The sequence below is a fragment of the Schistocerca gregaria genome, chromosome 5 (genome assembly GCF_023897955.1).
Source record: "Schistocerca gregaria isolate iqSchGreg1 chromosome 5, iqSchGreg1.2, whole genome shotgun sequence".
Classification (NCBI taxonomy): Eukaryota; Metazoa; Arthropoda; class Insecta; order Orthoptera; family Acrididae; genus Schistocerca; species Schistocerca gregaria.
This window is the reverse complement of record NC_064924.1, coordinates 57,618,374-57,638,856: the sequence shown is the minus strand read 5'-3', so window position 1 is coordinate 57,638,856 and position 20,483 is coordinate 57,618,374. Positions and strand designations below refer to the sequence as shown.

Below are 20,483 nucleotides of genomic sequence, written 5' to 3'. Positions count from 1 at the left end.
TGGGATGCTAAACAATGAAAAGTCTGGGATGCTAAACAATGAATGAGAGGACAGATCTCAACTCACTGGATGATGGGTACCTGACAGTTGTGTTGTTAGTCCTTCAAAATTGTAGTCTTCTTCTGAACATAGGAACTTTATGTAATAGATACAAAAATATACAATCAAAAGAAAATAATCTAGAGCAATGACTCAACCATCATCCACACACTATTGGAGAGCATGACTTGGTTCCACTCATTGTATGTTCTGGTGGCCAATTAAAGCAAAAGGTAGTTTATGAGTCGATTATAATCATAAGTCCACAGAAATATTTTCATTTTCTTAATTGTATAGGAAATGAAAATAAAAATGCTTCTATGAAGTGCTACGTCAGTTATAAAAAATTTATTTCTTATTTACATGATAAAATAAAATTGCTATATGTCACACTTCCTTCCTTCTAGGAACTTTAATAAAATCACTTTCTACTGTAATGTGTTTTTCACCTGACTTATGAATACTCTGAATAACTTTTCATTTCTCACAGAATATGAAACTTGTGAATGCCAGTAGAAAAAACAGAACTCCCTCACAACTCACACTAGTCTCTTGATGGAGCTCTATAAATACAATTCAAAATTAGCCAGTCACTGCCTGCTTACTGATTTAATACTGCTTCTCTATATGACTCAATATTCTTCAGACACCACAACAAACAGTTACTTCTACAGATATATTCTCCTTCGGTAATCTTCGTGGAAGACAATACAAGGGAGGAGTTATTGCTGCAAGCTACCTACTGAAAACTTGTCTCATTTCCGGTAGCTCCAATGTAACTGATTACATTATAACAATAGCATACCATACACCCACACAAATTCAGCATGAAAGGCTGAAGAAAACTATGACAGCAGGATATCCCCATCTTTGCCATTGCTGACAATGAGCTGTTGGAATTGTTTAACTAAGTCAGCATTCTCAGTCAGAATTTGGGCAACTTCATCCTGAATTGCCAGCGCATCTTTGAGGCTGCTGCGCAAGACAGCATACCGTCCTGAACTGGAACGGTGTCGTCGTTCCATCTGTGAAAAAATTACAATTGTAAGCAACAAGGCATATTAATTGGCAAAAGTTCTTGCTGACTGAAGTACTTGTTTAAATACTAAATATAAATAATTAATTTGTTTGTCTTTATGAGATAAAATAACAGATTGACTACAATATTTAAAATCAAGTGAAAATAGATCTTGGCATAACACATTAACAAATAAACAGCATCTCAGATGGGAGGACAGAGGAAGTACTAAAAATTAAATTATTTATACAAAGGACAAAATGTAAAAACTCTTGTGAAACACAATTATAAAATTAGTTTTTCCATTTGTTACTCAATCAAAATAGTATATATTGAAAATGAATTTATATGTCTGAATAGTGTAATGAGGATGTACGATACTCATAGGAAAAACTGCGTATATAAAATACAGGAAATGAGACGAGCTAGCACTTTGAAATTCCTTTTTGTCTGCTACTCATGTTGTGCAACATCATATACCCCCCAAAAGTGATATCAACCATTCTTATGAAAAGTTGACACATTACCAAGTGGAGGAACCATTAAACTGTCTTGTAGTAAACCAAAATGTCAAACATCTTCTACAATGATAACAGGTTTTCTTCCTTTACAGAAGATCTTTGGACACACAGTAGTTACAGGGCAACCAGTCAGTTTCAGGTGCTGTGCACAGCATTCATATGTGACTGATCGACACTGTGAACAGTACCTGTGAGTGACAGGTTGCTCTGCAACTACTACTGATCTGAAATTATTCTGTGTCCGAGAAAACAATGTGGAAAAAATGTGCTAGACTGTTATTATTGTTGTTGCTGTTGTGGTCTTCAGTCCAGAGACTTGTTTGACACAACTCTCCATGCAACTCTATCCTGTGCAAGCTTCTTCATTTCCGAGCAACTACTGCCACATACATCCTTATGGATCCGCTGTGTATTCATCTCTTGGTCTCAGTCAACAATTTTTACCCTCCGCGATTCCCTCCAATACTAAACTGGTGATCCCTTGATGCCTCAGAATGTGTCCAACCAACAGATCGCGTCTTATAGTCAAGTTGTGCCACATCTTCCACTTCTCTCCCCCCCCCCCCCCCCCAAATTCTATTCAGTACCTCCTCATTAGTTCCATGATCTACCCATCTAATCTTCAGCATTTTTCTGTGACACCAAATTCCAAATCCTTCTATTCTGTTCTAGTCTAATCTATTTATCGTCCATGTTTCACTTCCATCCAGGGCTACACTTCATACAAAAACTTTCAGAAAGGACTTTGTGACACTTAAATCTATACTCTATGTTAAAAAATTTCTCTTATTCAGAAACGCTTACCTTGCCAATGCCAGTCTACATTTTATATCCTCTCCACTTCGACCATCCTCAATTAGCAAAACTCATCTACTACTTTAAGTGTGTCATTTCCTAATCTAATTCCCTCAGTATAACCTGTTTTAGTTTTGACTACATTCTACTATCCTTGTCTTGCTTTTGTTGATGTTCATCTATTACCCTGTCCATTCCATTCAAGTGTTCTTCCAGGTTCTTTGCTGTCTCTGACAGAATTACATCACCAGCACACCTAAAAGTCTTTATTTCTTCTCCATGGATTTTAATTGCTACTCTAAATTTTTCTTTCGTTTCCTTTACTGCTTACTCAATATACAGATTGAATACAATCAGGAATAGGCTACAACCTGTCTCACTCCCTTCTCAACCACTGCTTCCCTTTCATGCCCCTTCATTCTCATAACTGCCATCTGGTTTCTGTACAAACTGTAAATAGCTTTTTCCTGTATTTTACCCCTGCCACCTTCAGAATTTGAAATAAATTATTCCAATCAACAATGTCAAAAGCTTTCTCTAAGTTTACAAATGCTATAGACAATGATTTGCCTTTCCTTAATCTATCTTTTAAGATAAGTCATACGGTCAGTATTGCCTCGTGTGTTCCAACATTTCTATAGAATCCAAACTGGTCTTCCTCAAGGTTGCCGTCTACAAGTTTTTCCATTCGTCTGTACAAAATTCGTGTTAATTTTTTGCAACCATGACTTATTAAATTGATAGTTCCATAATTTACACACCTGTCAGCACCTGCTTTCTTTGGAATTGGAATTATTAAATTCTTCTTGAAGTCATAGGGTATGTCGCCTTCCTCATATATCTCGCTCACCAGATGGTACAGTTTTGTCATGGCTGGCTCTAACAAGGCTATCAGTAGTTCAAAGACTTAGGTCTTTCAGTACTCTGTCAAATTCTTCACGCAGTATCATATCTCCCATTTCATCTTCATCCACGTCCTCTTCCATTTCCATAATATTGCCCTCAAGTGCCCTTGTATACACTCTCTACGTACCCTTCCATCTTTTCTGCTTTCCCTTCTTTGCTTATGTCTGGTTTTCTATCTCATCTCTTGATATTCATACAGATGGTTCTTCAAAGGTCTCTTTAACTTTCTTGTGGGCAATATCCATCTTACCCCTAGTGATATATGCCTCTACTTCCTTACATTTGTCCTCTAGCCATCCCTGCTTATCCATTTTGCATTTTCTGCTGATGGCAGTTTTGAGATGTGTGTATTCCTTTTCACCTGCTTCATTTACTGCATTTTTACATTTTCTCCTTTCATCAATTAAATTCAGTCTCACTTCTGTTACCAAGGATTTCTACTGGCCCTTGTCTTTTTTTACCTACTTGATCGTCTGCTACCCTCACTATTTAATCTCCCAAAGCTACCCATTCTTCTCCTAATGTATTTCTTTCCCCCGTTTTTGTGAATCATTCCCTAATGCTCCCTTCAAAAATTGTTCCAATGGCTCTGAGCACTATTGGACTTAACATCTGTGCTCATCAGTCCCCTAGAACGTAGAACTACTTAAACCTAACTAACCTAAGGACATCACACACATCCATGCCCGAGGCAGGATTCAAACCTGCGACCGTAGCAGTTGCGTGGTTCCGGACTAAGTGCCTAGAACCGCAAGACCACCGCCGGCAATGCTCTCTCTGAAGCTCTCTACAACCACTGGTTGTTTCAGTTTATCCAGGTCCCATCTCCTTAAACTTTACCTTTCTGCAATTTCTTCAGTTTTAATCTGCATTTCCCCTGGAAATGTCTTACAATTTGAAACTTGGTTCCCAAACCTCTGTCTTACCATTATACAATCTATCTGAAATCTTCTAGTGTCTCCAGGCCTCTTCCACATATACAGCTTTCTTTCGTGATTCTTAAACCTATGAGTAAGTTATGCTCTGTGCAAAATCCTAGCAGGTGGCTCCCTCTTTCATTCCTTACCCCCAGTGCATATTCACCTACTACTTTTCTTTCTCTTCCTTTTCCTACTATCAAATTCCAGTCCCCCATGATTATTTAATTTTCGTCTCCCTTAACTATCTGAATAATTTCTTTTGTCACATCATCCATTTCTTCAATCTCTTCATCATCTGCAGACCTAGTTGGCATATAAACTTGTACTTCTATGGTAGACGTGGGATCCATGTCTATCTTCACTACGATGATGCATTCACTATGCTGTTCGTAATAGCTGATCCATTCTACTATTTTTTATTCATTATCAAACCTACTCCTGCATTACCCCTATCTGATTTTGTATTTATAGCCCTATATTCACCTGACCAAAAGTCTTGCTCCTCTTGCCAGAACATCACTTATTCCCACTATAAGTAACTTTAGCCTATCCATTTCCCTTTTTGAATTTTCTAACCTACCTGCCCAATTAAGGGATCTGATATTCCATGCTCCGATCCGTAGAATGCCAGACTGTACTAAAGGGTATTTCTCACATCAAGCATTAACAACATATTCATAACATGCATATGGAGTGGCCAAATCCAATTAAAATATTCACTGACAAGTCATCTACATCTACATGCATACTCCGCAAGCCACCTGACGGTGTGTGGCGGAGGGTACCCTGAGTACCTCTATCGGTTCTCCCTTCTATTTCAGTCTCATATTGTTCGTGGAAAGAAGGATTGTCGGTATGCTTCTGTGTGGGCTCTAATCTCTCTGATTTTATCCACATGGTCTCTTCGTGAGATATACGTAGGAGGGAGCAATATATTGCTTGACTCTTCGGTGAAGGTATGTTCTCGAAACTTTAACAAAAGCCCGTACCGAGCTACTGAGCATCTCTCCTCCCGAGTCTTCCACTGGAGTTTATCTATCATCTCCGTAACGCTTTCGTGATTACTAAATGATCCTGTAACAATGCGCTCTGCTCTCCGTTGGATCTTCTCTATCTCTTCTATCAACCCTATCTGGTATGGATCCCACACTGTTGAGCAGTATTCAAGCAGTGGGCGAACAAGTGTACTGTAACCTACTTCCTTTGTTTCCGGATTGCATTTCCTTACGATTTTTCCAATGAATCTCAGTCTGGCATCTGCTCTACCGATGATCAACTTTATATGATCATTCCATTTTAAATCACTCCTAATGCATACTCCCAGATAATTTATGGAATTAACTGCTTCCAGTAGCTGACCTGCTATTCTGTAGCTAAATGATAAGGGAACTATCTTTCTATGTATTCGCATCACATTACACTTGTCTACATTGAGATTCAACTGTCATTCCCTGCACCATGTGTCAATTTGCTGCAGATCATCCTGCATTTCAGTACAATTTTCCATTGTTACAACCTCTCGATAAACCACAGCATCATCTGCAAAAAGCCTCAGTGAACTTCCGATGCTCATTTATGTATATTGTGAATAGCAACGGTCCTATGACACTCCCCTGCGGCACACCTGAAATCACTCTTACTTCGGAAGACTTCTCTCCATTGAGAATGACATGCTGCGTTCTGTTATCTAGGAACTCTTCAATCCCATCACACAATTGGTCTGATAGTTCATATGCTCTTACTTTGTTCATTAAACGACTGTGAGGAACTGTATCAAACACCTTGCGGAAGTCAAGAAACACGGCATGTATCCGTGAACCCGTGTGTATGGCTCTCTGAGTCTCGTGGACGAATAGCGCGAGCTGGGTTTCACACAACTGTCTTTTTCGAAACCCATGCTGATTCCTACAGAGTCGATTTCTAGTCTCCAGAAAAGTCATTATACTCGAACATAATACGTGTTCCAAAATTCTACAACTGATCGACGTTAGAGATATAGGTCTATAGTTCTGCACATCTATTCGACGTCTCTTTTTGAAAACGGGGATGACCTGTGCCCTTTTCCAATCCTTTGGAACGCTACGCTCTTCTAGAGACCTACGGTACACCGTAAGAAGGGGGGGCAAGTTCCTTCACGTACTCTGTGTAAAATCGAACTGGTATCCCATCAGGTCCAGAGGCCTTTCCTCTTTTGAGCGATTTTAATTGTTTATCTATCCCTCTGTCGTCTATTTCGATATCTACCATTTTGTCATCTGTGCGACAATCTAGAGAAGGAACTACAGTGCAGTCTTCATCTGTGAAACAGCTTTGGAAAAAGACATTTAGTATTTTGGCCTTTAGTCTGTCATCCTCTGTTTCAGTACCATTTTGGTCACAGAGTCAAATGTAACTGATCAACTAGGTGTGGCTGGCATCTTCTTCTGTAGGAGTTTCGAAGCATAATAACATTCTTACTTACTCAGAAAACATTACTGTTTACCGCAGAGCACAACCATTGTGCAAACTCTCCAGTTTGGCTGCTTGGGGTGAACAAGATTTTGATCTTATCTGCCTTGTTAAGTGTCTTCAGCTGCTAAAGACTATGGTCACGTATGTATAGCATTTGCATGAGAATGCGTGTGCGTGTTGTCTATTTTTGATGAAGGCCTCATTGGCCAAAAGCTCACTTTCCAACAGTCTCTTTGTTGTGAACAGAGTTACAACAGTAAATATTTGAAGGTATTAAAATTCACTACCATACCATATTAAAACATCTCTCCCTTAGAAAAAGGCCTAATGGCAGAATTAGTCAGCTTTAAAAGTGCTGTGTCGTCCGAACAATACACAGCCAGGGCAAAAGCACCACAGCCGCAAAGATGCAAACTGCTGCCAGCGCCATCGAAACTCGCCACTTGCGCGAGTTCCAACAGCACCTGTACCTACAGATTGGAAAATTGCGCAGGTCGCACCAGTGTACAAGAAGGGTAGTAGGAGTAATCCATTTAACTACAGACCTATATCATTGACGTCGGTTTGCAGTAGGGTTTTGGAGCATATACTGTATTCAAACATTATGAATCACCTCGAAGGGAACGATCTATTGACACGTAATCAGCATGGCTTCAGAAAACATTGCTCTTGTGCAACGCAGCTAGCTCTTTATTCGCACGAAGTAATGGCCGCTATCGACAGGGGATCTCAAGTTGATTCCGTATTTCTAGATTTCCGGAAAGCTTTTGACACCGTTCCTCATAAGCGACTTCTAATCAAGCTGCGGAGCTATGGGGTATCGTCTCAGTTGTGAGACTGGATTCGTGATTTCCTGTCAGGAAGGTCGCAGTTCGTAGTAATAGACGGCAAATCATCGAGTAAAACTGAAGTGATATCAGGTGTTCCCCAGGGAAGCGTCCTGGGACCTCTACTGTTCCTGATCTATATAAATGACCTGGGTGACAATCTGAGCAGTTCTCTTAGACTGTTCGCAGATGATGCTGTAATTTACCGTCTAGTAAGGTCATCCGAAGACCAGTATCAGCTGCAAAGCGATTTAGAAAAGATTGCTGTATGGTGTGTCAGGTGGCAGTTGACGCTAAATAACGAAAAGTGTGAGATGATCCACATAAGTTCCAAAAGAAATCCGTTGGAATTCGATTACTCGATAAATAGTACAATTCTCAAGGCTGTCAATTCAACTAAGTACCTGGGTGTTAAAATTACGAACAACTTCAGTTGAAGGGACCACATAGATAATATTGTCGGGAAGGCGAGCCAAAGGTTGCGTTTCATTGGCAGGACACTTAGAAGATGCAACAAGTCCACTAAAGAGACAGCTTACACTACACTCGTTCGTCCTCTGTTAGAATATTGCTGCGCGGTGTGGGATCCTTACCAGGTGGGATTGACTGAGGACATCGAAAGGGTGCAAAAAAGGGCAGCTCGTTTTGTATTATCGCGTTATAGGGGAGAGAGTGTGGCAGATATGATACGCGAGTTGGGATGGAAGTCATTACAGCATAGACGTTTTTCGTCGCGGCGAGACCTTTTTACGAAATTTCAGTCACCAACTTTCTCTTCCGAATGCGAAAATATTTTGTTGAGCCCAACCTACATAGGTAGGAATGATCATCAAAATAAAATACGAGAAATCAGAGCTTGAACAGAAAGGTTTAGGTGTTCGTTTTTCCCGCTCGCTGTTCGGGAGTGGAATAGTAGAGAGATAGTATGATTGTGGTTCGACAGCACGTAAATGTGAATTGCAGAGTAGTCATGTAGATGTAGATGTAGCACCACGGGCAACGCTGAGGATGAAGAAATTGACTTCACCTTGGCCAATTGCCAGCAGAGTACAATCCAACAATGACTGGATGACAACGAACAGAAGCCTACTCGGAAGAGAGAAGAGCAGCTCTCATCCACTTGGTTATATATCTTCGGCCAGGACTGACTTACACAGGAAAAGTTGTTAGTGAACTCTTAGAAGTGAGCAGATCAGTGTTCTAAATTACATTTCCTATGTACTGTCAAGTTTACCTACGATTATTTGCACTTAGCCACTGTGGGCCTTTTTTGTGTTATATTAGATGCAGTGTCGCAGACTTAATCATTCAAAAAGTCACAAAGATATGTAAACCTTTGTAACTCATTGGTGTGACTTTGTTACTAATTTGTTGGAGTGTTGCACAATCTTCGTTCCCCTGGGGCACAGCTGTGTAATAATGGCAAGGACAAATTGTGTTAGCAGTGTAATGCACCAGAAGCCACTTCACGAACTCACAAACTTGGACTACCATAACAACAGTGGCAACTCAGCCTCTACAGAAGATGTGACGAGGCCTTTACAAAATTAGCAATGAGGGTTTACAAAATAAAAAACATGGAAATTCCAGCACAATTTTCCACATAATAAGAACTCTTGGGCCTGGCACAATTTTCCACATAATGAGAACTCTTGGGTATGCAGCTACAAAAGTCCATCAACAAGGTATCGAGCATAAATTTCATAAACAACTGACAAACACAGTACCCATGCAGATAACTTTTCTGCCAACAGCACTAATCAAAATGAGCCTCTGAGGTGGAATACCTCCTTTTAACCCTCCCTAAACCATATCTGACAGCCCCTTCACATCCCTCAATAATACAATGAAGAGCCAAAAGAAACAGGTACACCTGCCTAATATCATGTAGGGCCCTGCGAGCATGAAATAGTGTTGGAGAGAACTGATATTACGAATCCTGCAGGGCTGTCCATAAGTCCGAAAGAGTACGAGGGAATGGAGATCTCTTCTGAACGGCATTGCAAGCCATCCCAGATATGCTCAATAATGTTCATGTCTGCAGAGTTTGGTGGCCAGTGGAAGTGTTGAAACTCAGAAGAGTGTTCGTGGGGCCACTACAGCAATTCTGGGTGTATAGAGTGTCACACTGTCCTGCTAAAATTGCTGAAGTCTGTTGGAATGCACAACGGACATGAATGGATGCAGGTGATCAAACGCGATGCTGGCATATGTGTCACCTGCCAAGAGTCATATCTAGACATAAGAGGGGTCCCGTATCACTCCAACTACACACCATTACAGAGCCTCCGCCAGCTTGAACAGTCCCGTGCTGACATGCAGGGTCTATGGATTCATGAAATTGTCTCCACACCCATAGACATCCATCTACTTGATACAATTTGAAATGAGGCTCGTCCGAACCATGCAACATGTTTCCAGTCATCATCAGTCCAATGTTCATGTTGACGGGCCCAGGCAAGGTGTAAATCTTTATGCCGTGCAGTCATCAAGCATACCCAAGTGGGCTCTTGGCTCCAAAAGCCCATATCGATGATGTTCATTAAATGGTTTGCTCACTGACACTTTTTGATGGCTCAGCATTGAAATCTGCAGCAATTTGCGGATGGGTTGCACTTCTTTCACGCTGAACGTTTCTGTTCAGTCATCGTTGGTCCTGTCCCTGCAGGATCTATTTCCAGCTGCAGCGATGTCAGGGATTTGCTATTTTACTGGATTCCTGATATTCACGTACACTCTTGAAACGGTTGTGCATGAAAATCCTCACTTCATTGTTGCCTGGGAGATGCTGTGTCCCATTGCTCGTGGGCCAAGTATAACACCACGTTCAAACTCAGTTAAATCTTGATAACTTGCCATTGCAGCAGCAGTAACCGATCTCACAACTGCGCCAGACACTTGTCTATTGTAGGTATTGTCTTATATAAGAACCATATTCTGCCTATTTACATATCTCTGTATTTGAATACGCGTGCCTGAACCAGTTTCTTTGGCACTTCACTGTATGAAGTGAATCTGTCTGAAATGGTAGTACACATCTCTGCTATATACCCCTCTATTAATGAAGTCAAAACATGATTATCAATAACCCAAAAAACGACATCATCACTATCCCACGTGATGACTTGGTGTTGTGTAATGTCCTTAGGTTAGTTAGGTTTAAGTAGTTCTAAGTTCTAGGGGACTGATGACCATAGATGTTAAGTCCCATAGTGCTCTGAGCCATTTGAACCATTACTATCCCGAACAGAAATAAGTCGTAAAAACCCAAAGACCAACAATTTTATGCCTCCTAAAACCCTTTGTCTTACCAAAGCTACTCATGTACTTCCACTATCATCACCAAACCCTCTAATGATCCCCAACATTTATATAATTCCCTGCTCACCTCTTTACAGAATGAAAACTAAGCAGTTACTGCACTTTGACAAACTCTTGTTTCATGCCTGGCATATGCAACTGAGGAGTGACAACAAAAATGGTATTTCAAAGCAGCTATATCATAAAGACTGAGTCTCGACCTCTAAAACCCTGTTTTGCATCTGATGGAGTGCCACAAATTATCCCTGTGACACCTCCACGTGTAGCCATTGGAAGAGTGTTGGCACAACACCTACTTCAGTCTAATATCACTGCCACATATGTGACATTTACAGTATTCCTCAATGACACCCGGCATTTGCAAAAATTTAATGATTGATTCTGCATCTCCCATCTCACCCCACATCATTCAGCTATTAAAGGTTACTTTTGGATCCGAGCTGCAAAAAATAACACAAGAAAATCACAACCAAAATAATGAACTAGTCAAAAAAGCATATACCACACATTATATATGATATAAGAAACAAGTGAATATACCACATAAATATAAGAATACATATGTCACACAATTATAAGACAAAACATAACATTCGATGACTGAAAGTACTTACCGCACAAACAAAAATTTCAGTCCCAAAAATAAAATTAGTTTACCTACAATCCAAAATATACATAAACTGTGTATATAATTCACAGTTCACATAAACTGCAATAACAGCTTTCTCCAGTTACTAAGATAACCACAGATAGGAAAACTTCACATCGTAAACAAATGCCCAACACTTGTTGACTTGTACACTACATTTCAATCTGCACCTTGGTTTCATTGTAAAAAAACTATACTTCTTATGTAAAACACGTGCTACACCATGTTCTCCTCAATGGAATGCCATCTCCATTTGACCCACGTAGGTCTTGCAAAAAACACAAGAACTAAATAAAGCATAATTTAAAAACAGCACACACCACTGATATCTACAACAGAAACTTACAAAGAAACACCCCAGGCATCATAATTCTAACATGTGATATCAAATGGCTCTGAGCACTACGGGACTTAACTTCTGAGCTCATCAGTCCCCTAGAACTTGGAACAATTTAAACCTAACTAACCTAAGGACATCACACACATCCATGCCCGAGGCAGGATTCGAACCTGCGACCGTAGCAGTCACGCGGTACCAGACTTAGTGCCTAGAATCACTCGGACACACCGGCCGGCAAACATGTGATATCAAACTTCATAGAACACTAATGGGGCATGTTGTTCTGTAGGTCCAACATGGCAACATCCTGGCCATTTACAAAAATGGATTTTCTCACCCTTAAAGTACAACAAAACTTGACGAGTGTAACCCAATCACATGACTATTCAGAAATTCATCAATAGACTGGATGGTGCTGTTAAGCACAAATGCTTTTAATTTGTTTTTACAACATTCCTTATCTGCCAGCAACTTTAATTCACAAGGGAGGGGGACAAATATTTTATGGCTGCTTGCTTTGTTCCTAGTGTTATACTTGTGAATACTACAACTAGTTTCAAATTGTACCTCATCTGTCACAACAAACTACACAAGAGAATGCATTGTGAGGCTGTTATAAGTATGCCTATTTTTTTTAAATTGTTTCCTACAGGAAGTTTGAAGACAGCCATGAGACACTATCCTTACTGAACATTTATGTGTAATAGATACTTTGTGTTTATAAGTGGAACTGGGCAAGATAATTATTCCTTGTGATATCATTGAATGGAAGCATAAAAAGTAAGCTAATTTTCTAATGTTTTCTTCACATCAATTATGTGAAGAGCAAACATCGCTGAACTCCCAACATTTTACGAGATCTATACCACGTAATTCTCAATTCATTGCTGATCAATATGCACATACTGGAATTTTGAACAGTCAGTTTTACGTATATCCTTTCCCACATTCTGTATTGTTGTAAACGATTTATCTTGCCTTGAAAAGGACTGAATAAGTTGTTCCTTTTAAGAACTGACAGTCCATTTATTATGACTGGCAGCTCTATTCAACTTTTATTATGATGTATTGTATTATCAGTGTATTGTATTATCAGTGAAAAACATTATTTCTGCTTTATCAGAGTACTGTGGAAGATCACTTACAAGAGTCAGAAAAGGGAGTAGTCACAGAATTGACTCCTGTAACCTTGTGGAACAGCTGTGTTACCTTCTCTTGGCTGAGAAGAGGAGTCAACATTATATCTGCATGAGCTATCTAAAATACCCTTTGCTTCTTGTCAGTTAAATATGAGGTTGAAACACCTATTGTACCTCAAAAGCCATAACTTCTAGTCTTTCATTCAAAAGTATACAAAATTTTGCATGCACAATGGAAATATTGTAAGCTCCAAGTTTCTCAAAAAACTATTTGTAGATATCCTGAACATTCTAAACTACCGAGACTTTTGAGAGGCAAGAGAACAATGAAACAGCCTACAGTTATTAATACCTCTCCTATTCCTCTTTTAAAGATGGGTCTAAAATGGCATACTTAGATGTTTAGTCTGCCTAGGAAGACAGCTTGTCAGAGTGCAATTACTATATGAGAACAATATGCTTTTAATGTTGTGGTTGAAAAGTTATCAGCCCCATGAGAACTTCTGCTTTTAATAGAGCCTTAAGTTTGTTAACATGGTTAATCCACATCAACAACAGTTCTCCTACATTCTTCTTCTTTTGGTGCCTATCTGGTTCAGATGTTGGTGATCATGATTATTATTCTTTTCTTGTTGGTAGCAACACGGAATAGTTCTGCTGAAGACACAGCTAACCAGCATCTAAGATTGTCAAACCAAGATATACGTCTTCTTCCAGGACCTCTTTTGCCACTGATTTTCAAACTCACACTTTCATATGAATCAGCTGCACAACAATTGGGATTCATGATATCCAGCTTTATGGCGCTATATGATAAGCTCGTTTATTTGAAAAAAGTTTATGGGGCCTGAAGATAGCAAAATGATTTGCCAAAATTGGTTGCTATAGAAATAAAATAAAATGTCTTAAAGTGTACGGCTGTTGGTACAGTTTATTGAATTGAAAATTATAGTGGAGATGTTGAATCGCAGACAGGCATGAAAGAGAGACTGCTGAACAAGTAAGCTTTCGGTCTTCTATCCTTTTCAGAGAATAGTCATAATTCCATCTTGGGTTTTCCATTGTTTGTTTATTATAATCAAAAGAAAACAATGTTTGGGAGAATAAATTAACAAAAATGTTTAACCATGACATAATCAACCTGAAGCCTCATAAAGTACTGAGATTTAATGGCAAAAGATGTTACAATGGAACACAGCTTCTTTTTAAAGCTTCAATACAATCTGTGTAACAGCACAAAAGTTCCTCGGTGTAATCTCTTCCAAGCTGTGGAGAGGGCTCCTAACTGAATATGTATAATTATAAAATGTAATGAATATTCAAATGAAACATATTACTGGCAGCTTCCTTGTAATTTGGTTGGGATTTAAAACAACAACAAAAAATGGCTGCTAACAGGTGTTGGTTCAGTGGTATGTACAGCAAACACCACACTTATCATATTATGCAACTAATAATTTTCTTGATGTGGGGGTCCAAAGATCTTATAAACAGATTAAAGGAACACTTTGTTCTGCAAAGTCTGTACTTCTGTATTATATTTTATTTTCTGCTAGTGGCCTACTTCAACCACTTGATCATTTTCAAGTTATCATGTACATATGATTGAACATGATACATTGTTATCTTACATAGGACCAAAAAACTTCAAGTGTGTATCTGCTGCAGCACAACTGGACAGTGCATGACACACCCCCTTTGGAATCAAGCATACCAGTGGTGTTGTAAAAACTGACTCACATGCATGCAGATTAGTACATTTGATTTCACAAAGTATTCTGAGCTATGTGGAATGGGTGGATAACGATGTTTGGACCTAGGAGTTTGCTCACAACCTGCTGGAAGAGATAAACTGAAAACGAACACATGGACTGTTTTGACTGCCAATGTATCCAGTCCCATCATATATACATGATAGCTCGAAAATGGCCATATGGCTACAACTGACCAATGGTACAATATAAAATATAGTACAAAAATATGGCCTCTGCAGAACAGTGACCTCCTTTAATCGTGTATCTAGTTTTCCCTTTATGAGATAAGGGGTCGAGAGGAATATTATGTACTATTCATCAACTTTTACCAGTGACATAATGTTAATGGCTGCTTTGATGTCACATTTTGATGCATATTTTGACAGTTTGGTTGTTAGTTGGCAAAGCCAAATAATATGAAAACAGAGTTGAATGTGGTGGTTGTAACACATTGATCTGCAGCTTAGTCTGAAGTATATGTTAGGTTTCAAGGTGACAGTTTGATTGTTAGGTAGTAGAACTAATGAACATGAAAGAAAAAAATCTAATCTAGTACAGATTAGATTAGAAGGTGAACAGTTTGGTTGCGAGTAGGTGAAGCCACAGAATGTGACAGCAAAAACCCTGGCTGTGGTGACAGACTGGTCAGTAACTTAGCCGATTTGAAAAAATTGCCATTTATATGACATTATAGTTACCATGGTGTTTATGACCTTTGAGCATGTTTCCTATGTCACTTGTCAAAGCCAATGACTAGTACCGAGTATTCCTCTTTATCCAAGATAAGCAACGTCTACCAACTGTTTCTACATTACAATAATACTTTGACCAGTTCTTGTCTTTAACCTGAAGACTGGTTTGATGCAGCTCATCATATTATCCTATTTTGTGGAAGCCTCTTCATGACTACCACAACCCACATCCATTTGAATCTGCCTTCTGTACTGAAGCCTTGGTCTCCCACTACAATTTTTACCTCCCACAATTCCTTCCATTAACAAATTGACAATAACTTGATGCCCAAAAATGTGTCCTATCAAAACCAATTAATCTTCAGCATTCTTCTGTAGCACCACATTTCAAAACCTGGGCATTACAGGAATGTCCAATTCCAACCATCTGCTTTGACCCATGACATCATCAATATGACAGAAACGACTATTTCTAGCGTATAAAAAATGATGACAGTGACATTACTACATACACATGAATACAATAAAAAAGACACAAAAATATCGGACTCCAAAAATGAAATGAAACTAAAGAATAGAAATGGAAAAAGGGGGATTCAGAGTTGGGACAAGCTAAATATACAACAAACCACCATACCAAAATTTAAATTACAGTATTCTGCTACACCAACAAAGCCACAAGAATCAGACATTTCGCTTAGCCTATACAGCTCAACCACACTCACTGCTACCAAAAAACCAACACCTACAATCCCAGAAACAGGGAATTGGACATTTCTCTTGACCTATATATCTGCACCGCAGCTATCTCTACCAGGAAACAAACACCTACGACTCCCAAAAGTGGAAACAAAACCTCAACAACTCAGAAAACCAAATACCCCATATTCAATACATCAATTAACCACGGGCACACACACACACACACACACACACACACACACACACACACACACACACACACACACATAAGAGTGAACATCTGCAGAAGCTGCTGCATACAGACATCATATCATCACCTATCTCAGAACGTAATGATGCACTCGTGAACTTCACAGTCATATTCATACCTAACAAAAAAGCAATTTAAAAATTAGACTTCTTTCTGCACAACAAACACCAAACTAATCAGATCTAAAAAAAAAACGCCAAACAAATAAATAACAATCAAACCTTCATAACTCACTGAAAACACTTACCCAACTCATGTTACCACACCAACTACCTAAACTCAAAAACACATTCGCAGGATGACAATGAAACGTCAAATGAACCACCAACACCACACATTAAACTCAGAATGTCCACATCCACCACCAGAACAAACAAAACCAACTCAAAAACTCCGCCCTGTAGTGATGTCACACACCACAACACCATTATGTCATAGGTCAGCAACACCTGATTTACTCTGACTACATTCCATTACTCTTGTTTTACTTTTTTTTAATGTTCATCCCTAGTCTCTTTTCAACACAATATCTGTTGTATTCAGCAGATCTTCCAAAACCTTTGCCATCTCTGATAAATTACAGAGTCACTGGCAAACCTCAAATACTCTTTCCAAATTCCTCCTTGGTTTCCTTCACAGTTTGCTCAATGTACGGACTGAATAACATTGGGAATAAGCTACAATCCTACCACTCTCTCTTCTTGACTATGGCTTCCCTTTCATGTTCTTCGACTTTAATTACTATAGTCTCATTTCTGCACAAGCTGTTAATAAACTTTTGGTCTCTGTATTTTATCCCCGATACCTTCAGAATTTCAAAGAGTGTATTCCGGTCAGTATCATGCAAAAGATAACATAATCCTTAACCACACTACAGTAAGAGTTACGCAGTAGCTCCCTATTGCATTTTCACTATCTACGTACAATACGTGTTGATAATGTGCATAAAAATACCCACCGGATATTTGTCTTATCTAATACCAGTACAGATTTTCTGAATTTACCTCTAATGTTTTATTTTTAAGAATCTGTTACACAGAGTTTGAATGTAGGCATTAGACTATGTACTATAGATAAGTCTGTTATCAAAATGTTTCATTTCACATTTTTTTGCTTTGTCAACTCACGACGGAGATGTCACCTTAGATAAGATGTACTTTTCGTTCCAATCGATCCATAATGAGGAGATCCTCTGGAATGAGGAACATGTCAGAAAACAAGAATACACAATAAATATTTACAAAATAAGAACAAGTACACTAATGTACCTTTCACAGAGACCAAATGAATTAGATTTAAAAGTGTATACACCTTGTCACCAAATATTAACCTACAACTCAGGCAACACTATAGATCAATCTATCATCACAAACAGAATAACAGGAGGGGGAAGGGGTTGTGCAAGTTGTCATTATCACATTCTAGCCCAACACAACAAATCAATAATAAGGAAACCACAGGAAGCGGCCTGTCAGCACAAAATTATTAGCCTATGATACAACTACAAACTGGAAACGATTTTGTTTTATTACAGAAGTGCAGACATATGTAAATCTAATGCAACACATTCATAAAAATATACATATTTATGGCCATAGGCCTACACAATGATGCAGAAAATAACCAATAGTAAATTCAATATACTGACAATAAAAACAGAAAGAACAGTGCACTACCTGATAAGGTGTGTCCTTCCCTTGCTCAATAATCTCTTGCAATCGGGAGTGGAATGAAGTATCCTCATCATGCAGCCGCGTAGCAAATGTATCCAGGCGGCTGCTATAACAAGCAACATCTTTGGCAAGAATTTCTGCTTGCAGAAATACTGTCTGTGCCATCTTGTACCAATCAGCAAGACAATCTGCTATGTGAGCATGCACAGGAGACACTTCCTTTTCCAATAGGTACCTCAGACGTTTTGCCGCCTCAGCTACTTTTACTCTCTCTAGGGCGTGAAACTGCTCCTCATTATAAGTAAGATTGCGTGCTGCTCTGTCTCGAAGGAGATGCTGCCATGAATCTCGTAAACGGGATACAAGTGTTGCTGCCCTAGCTGGTGCTCCAGGAGATGGTGGGGCACCAGCTGCACTGGTCCACTCACGCCGCAGGGCACCATCAGCCACACAGCGCCGGCGAAGCTGTGTTGCTGCTGGTGCCAGCCCTGACTGCAGCTCTCGGGTCACTGCTGATGCTTCCATCTGCCACTCTGTCACAGCATCATCCATTGACTTCCCCATCATCTGAAGCAGTACCTTCACAGAATGCTGTGCACGGTCTGCTGTAGAGACAGTGTTTAAAATGTGTCGAGTTACTTCTTGTGCCCTTTCCACCTGTGAACAAACATTGTCAAGCGATTGGCAAACCACAGCCGAGAACTGTTCTGCACACATATGAGTCAGTTTACAAGAGCGATGAAGCCTTTCTATGCGCCTTTTGTATGCATGCCCAACACTACAAGCACTTTTAGCCAGGCTGGCATCGTTTTCTACAGACACTAAATTTGGAAAAGTTGGAAACTTTGGTAATTCAACATCATAATAAGCTGTAACATTGTTGTTCTCCCTGCTGAAAAGCATTATAGGATCATCATCTCTTGTATTTGGATAACCTCTTCCTAAAGTAGAGGTTTCAATATAAGACAGTAAATGCTTCTCTTGGAAGATGATAATCTGGCTTGCAGGTGAAACTTCAGTCTGCTCCATTATTAAACTCTGAAATTGGTCATATGTATCTTCTGGGTGGAGATAAATTCTAACAGAATGTGTCCGGTTCACATGAAACAAGTGAATTAACTTCCTTGATAATATACCTGTCACTTCAGAAAAGAAACGATCAAAGCTCCATATACGTTGTGCATCCACTTCCAAAAGACCTGCTAGGAGGGGGGTTATAATTTTCTTCAAACCTCTACTTAGCTGACAACTGTCTGGCAGTTCTCTGCTCCATTCAATAGGCCCACTTTCTGATGTCTGGCATCCAGAAATAACTCCAGATGCCTTCTTAGTTGTTATGTAATACATCGTCTCTTTGTTTTTCCTGCCACCAAACGGACGGAACGGTAAGTTTCCTGTAGCGACGTGGTACAAAGTGACACCTATAGACCAGAGGTCCACTGTTGCACCAAAAGTCTTTCCAACTGGTTTTCGCAAAACAGCCCTTTCGTACATATCAGGATGCAAATACTCTTCTGTTCCATACAAGGACATGAACTGTTGGTCTTCCTCCAGTTCTCGTGCAGCACCAAAGTCGGTCAGTTTATATACAGTCCTCCCATCATCTGTGATGAACTTCATTATGTTTCCTGGCTTCAGGTCCCTATGAATGAGATTATTGTCACGAAGATGTTTCATTCCAGCTGTAAGATGTTCCAGTACAAGTAAAAACTCTTCTTCTTGTAAACCGTACGTATTTTCCGGATCATCAAGTATGTTAAAGAGACTGCCACCTGTACACAATTCCATAACAATCACTTTTCCCCTCCCCTCCTGATCTTCTTCTATTGCCAGGAGTTTAACGATGTTTTCATGTTTTACTTTCTTTAGCACTTCGAATTCCCTAACCTGCACATCAGGTGGTCTCATCTGACTCAGCTGATTGAATGTCTTCACTGCAACAGGCTCCCCATTATTTTTATGTACGCCTTGATACACAGCTCCAGTTGCGCCTTTCCCCAACACATTTGTTGTGCACCACACATAATTCGTTGAGCCTCGTAGAAAAGACATCTTGTTTTAAAATTTGAGGCAATATTTACCTGATAAACACTTCAACACACAATATCACACAAGGATTCTTCTTCTTGATGCAGTAATACAGCGCGACACTACACTGCACTTCCACTTCCTCGTTCCTACACCCACAACACAACACAAACCACAAAGTCATATGTCACAAACAGCAACCTCGCACATATCGATAACAGACTGTCGAGAGTTATTATAAATCGATGAAATCACAAGATAGATAATGAAAAAAAAAAAACATAGCTGATAGCATATCTGATATAACGCAGATCACTTCTCATAATGATAGCTGAGGCTCGTGACTTCGAGCATCAACTCCTACGAAATTCGACACAGAAGGGGGATGATGAATACGGGTTTATTATTTATCTTTTCTATAATTACAATTTATAAGAAAACAACTCCTTTTGCTGCGT

The 20,483-nt window shown here is 39.4% G+C and overlaps 1 protein-coding gene across 1 annotated transcript; it reads right to left on the bottom strand.

Moving 5' to 3' along the window:
- Window positions 1-372: 372 nt before the first annotated feature.
- Window positions 373-20,264, bottom strand: LOC126272613 (serine/threonine-protein kinase TBK1). The gene is made up of 2 exons (XM_049975560.1): window positions 18,001-20,264; window positions 373-1,064 (listed from the first exon to the last, which is right to left on the bottom strand). The coding sequence occupies exons 1-2, from the start codon at window positions 20,047-20,049 to the stop codon at window positions 885-887; spliced, it is 2,229 nt and encodes a 742-aa protein (XP_049831517.1). The 5' UTR covers window positions 20,050-20,264; the 3' UTR covers window positions 373-884.
- Between the last annotated feature and the right edge of the window lie 219 nt (window positions 20,265-20,483).

What these genes read in the sequence shown, in the direction of transcription:
- LOC126272613 (XM_049975560.1), bottom strand. Translation starts at nt 20,049, where the DNA reads ATGTCTTTTCTACGAGGCTCAACGAATTATGTGTGGTGCACAACAAAT. An exon ending in GGAAGGACACACCTTATCAG is followed by an intron (nt 1,065 to 18,000) that starts GTAGTGCACTGT and finishes ATTTTTTCACAG; the next exon opens with ATGGAACGACGACACCGTTC.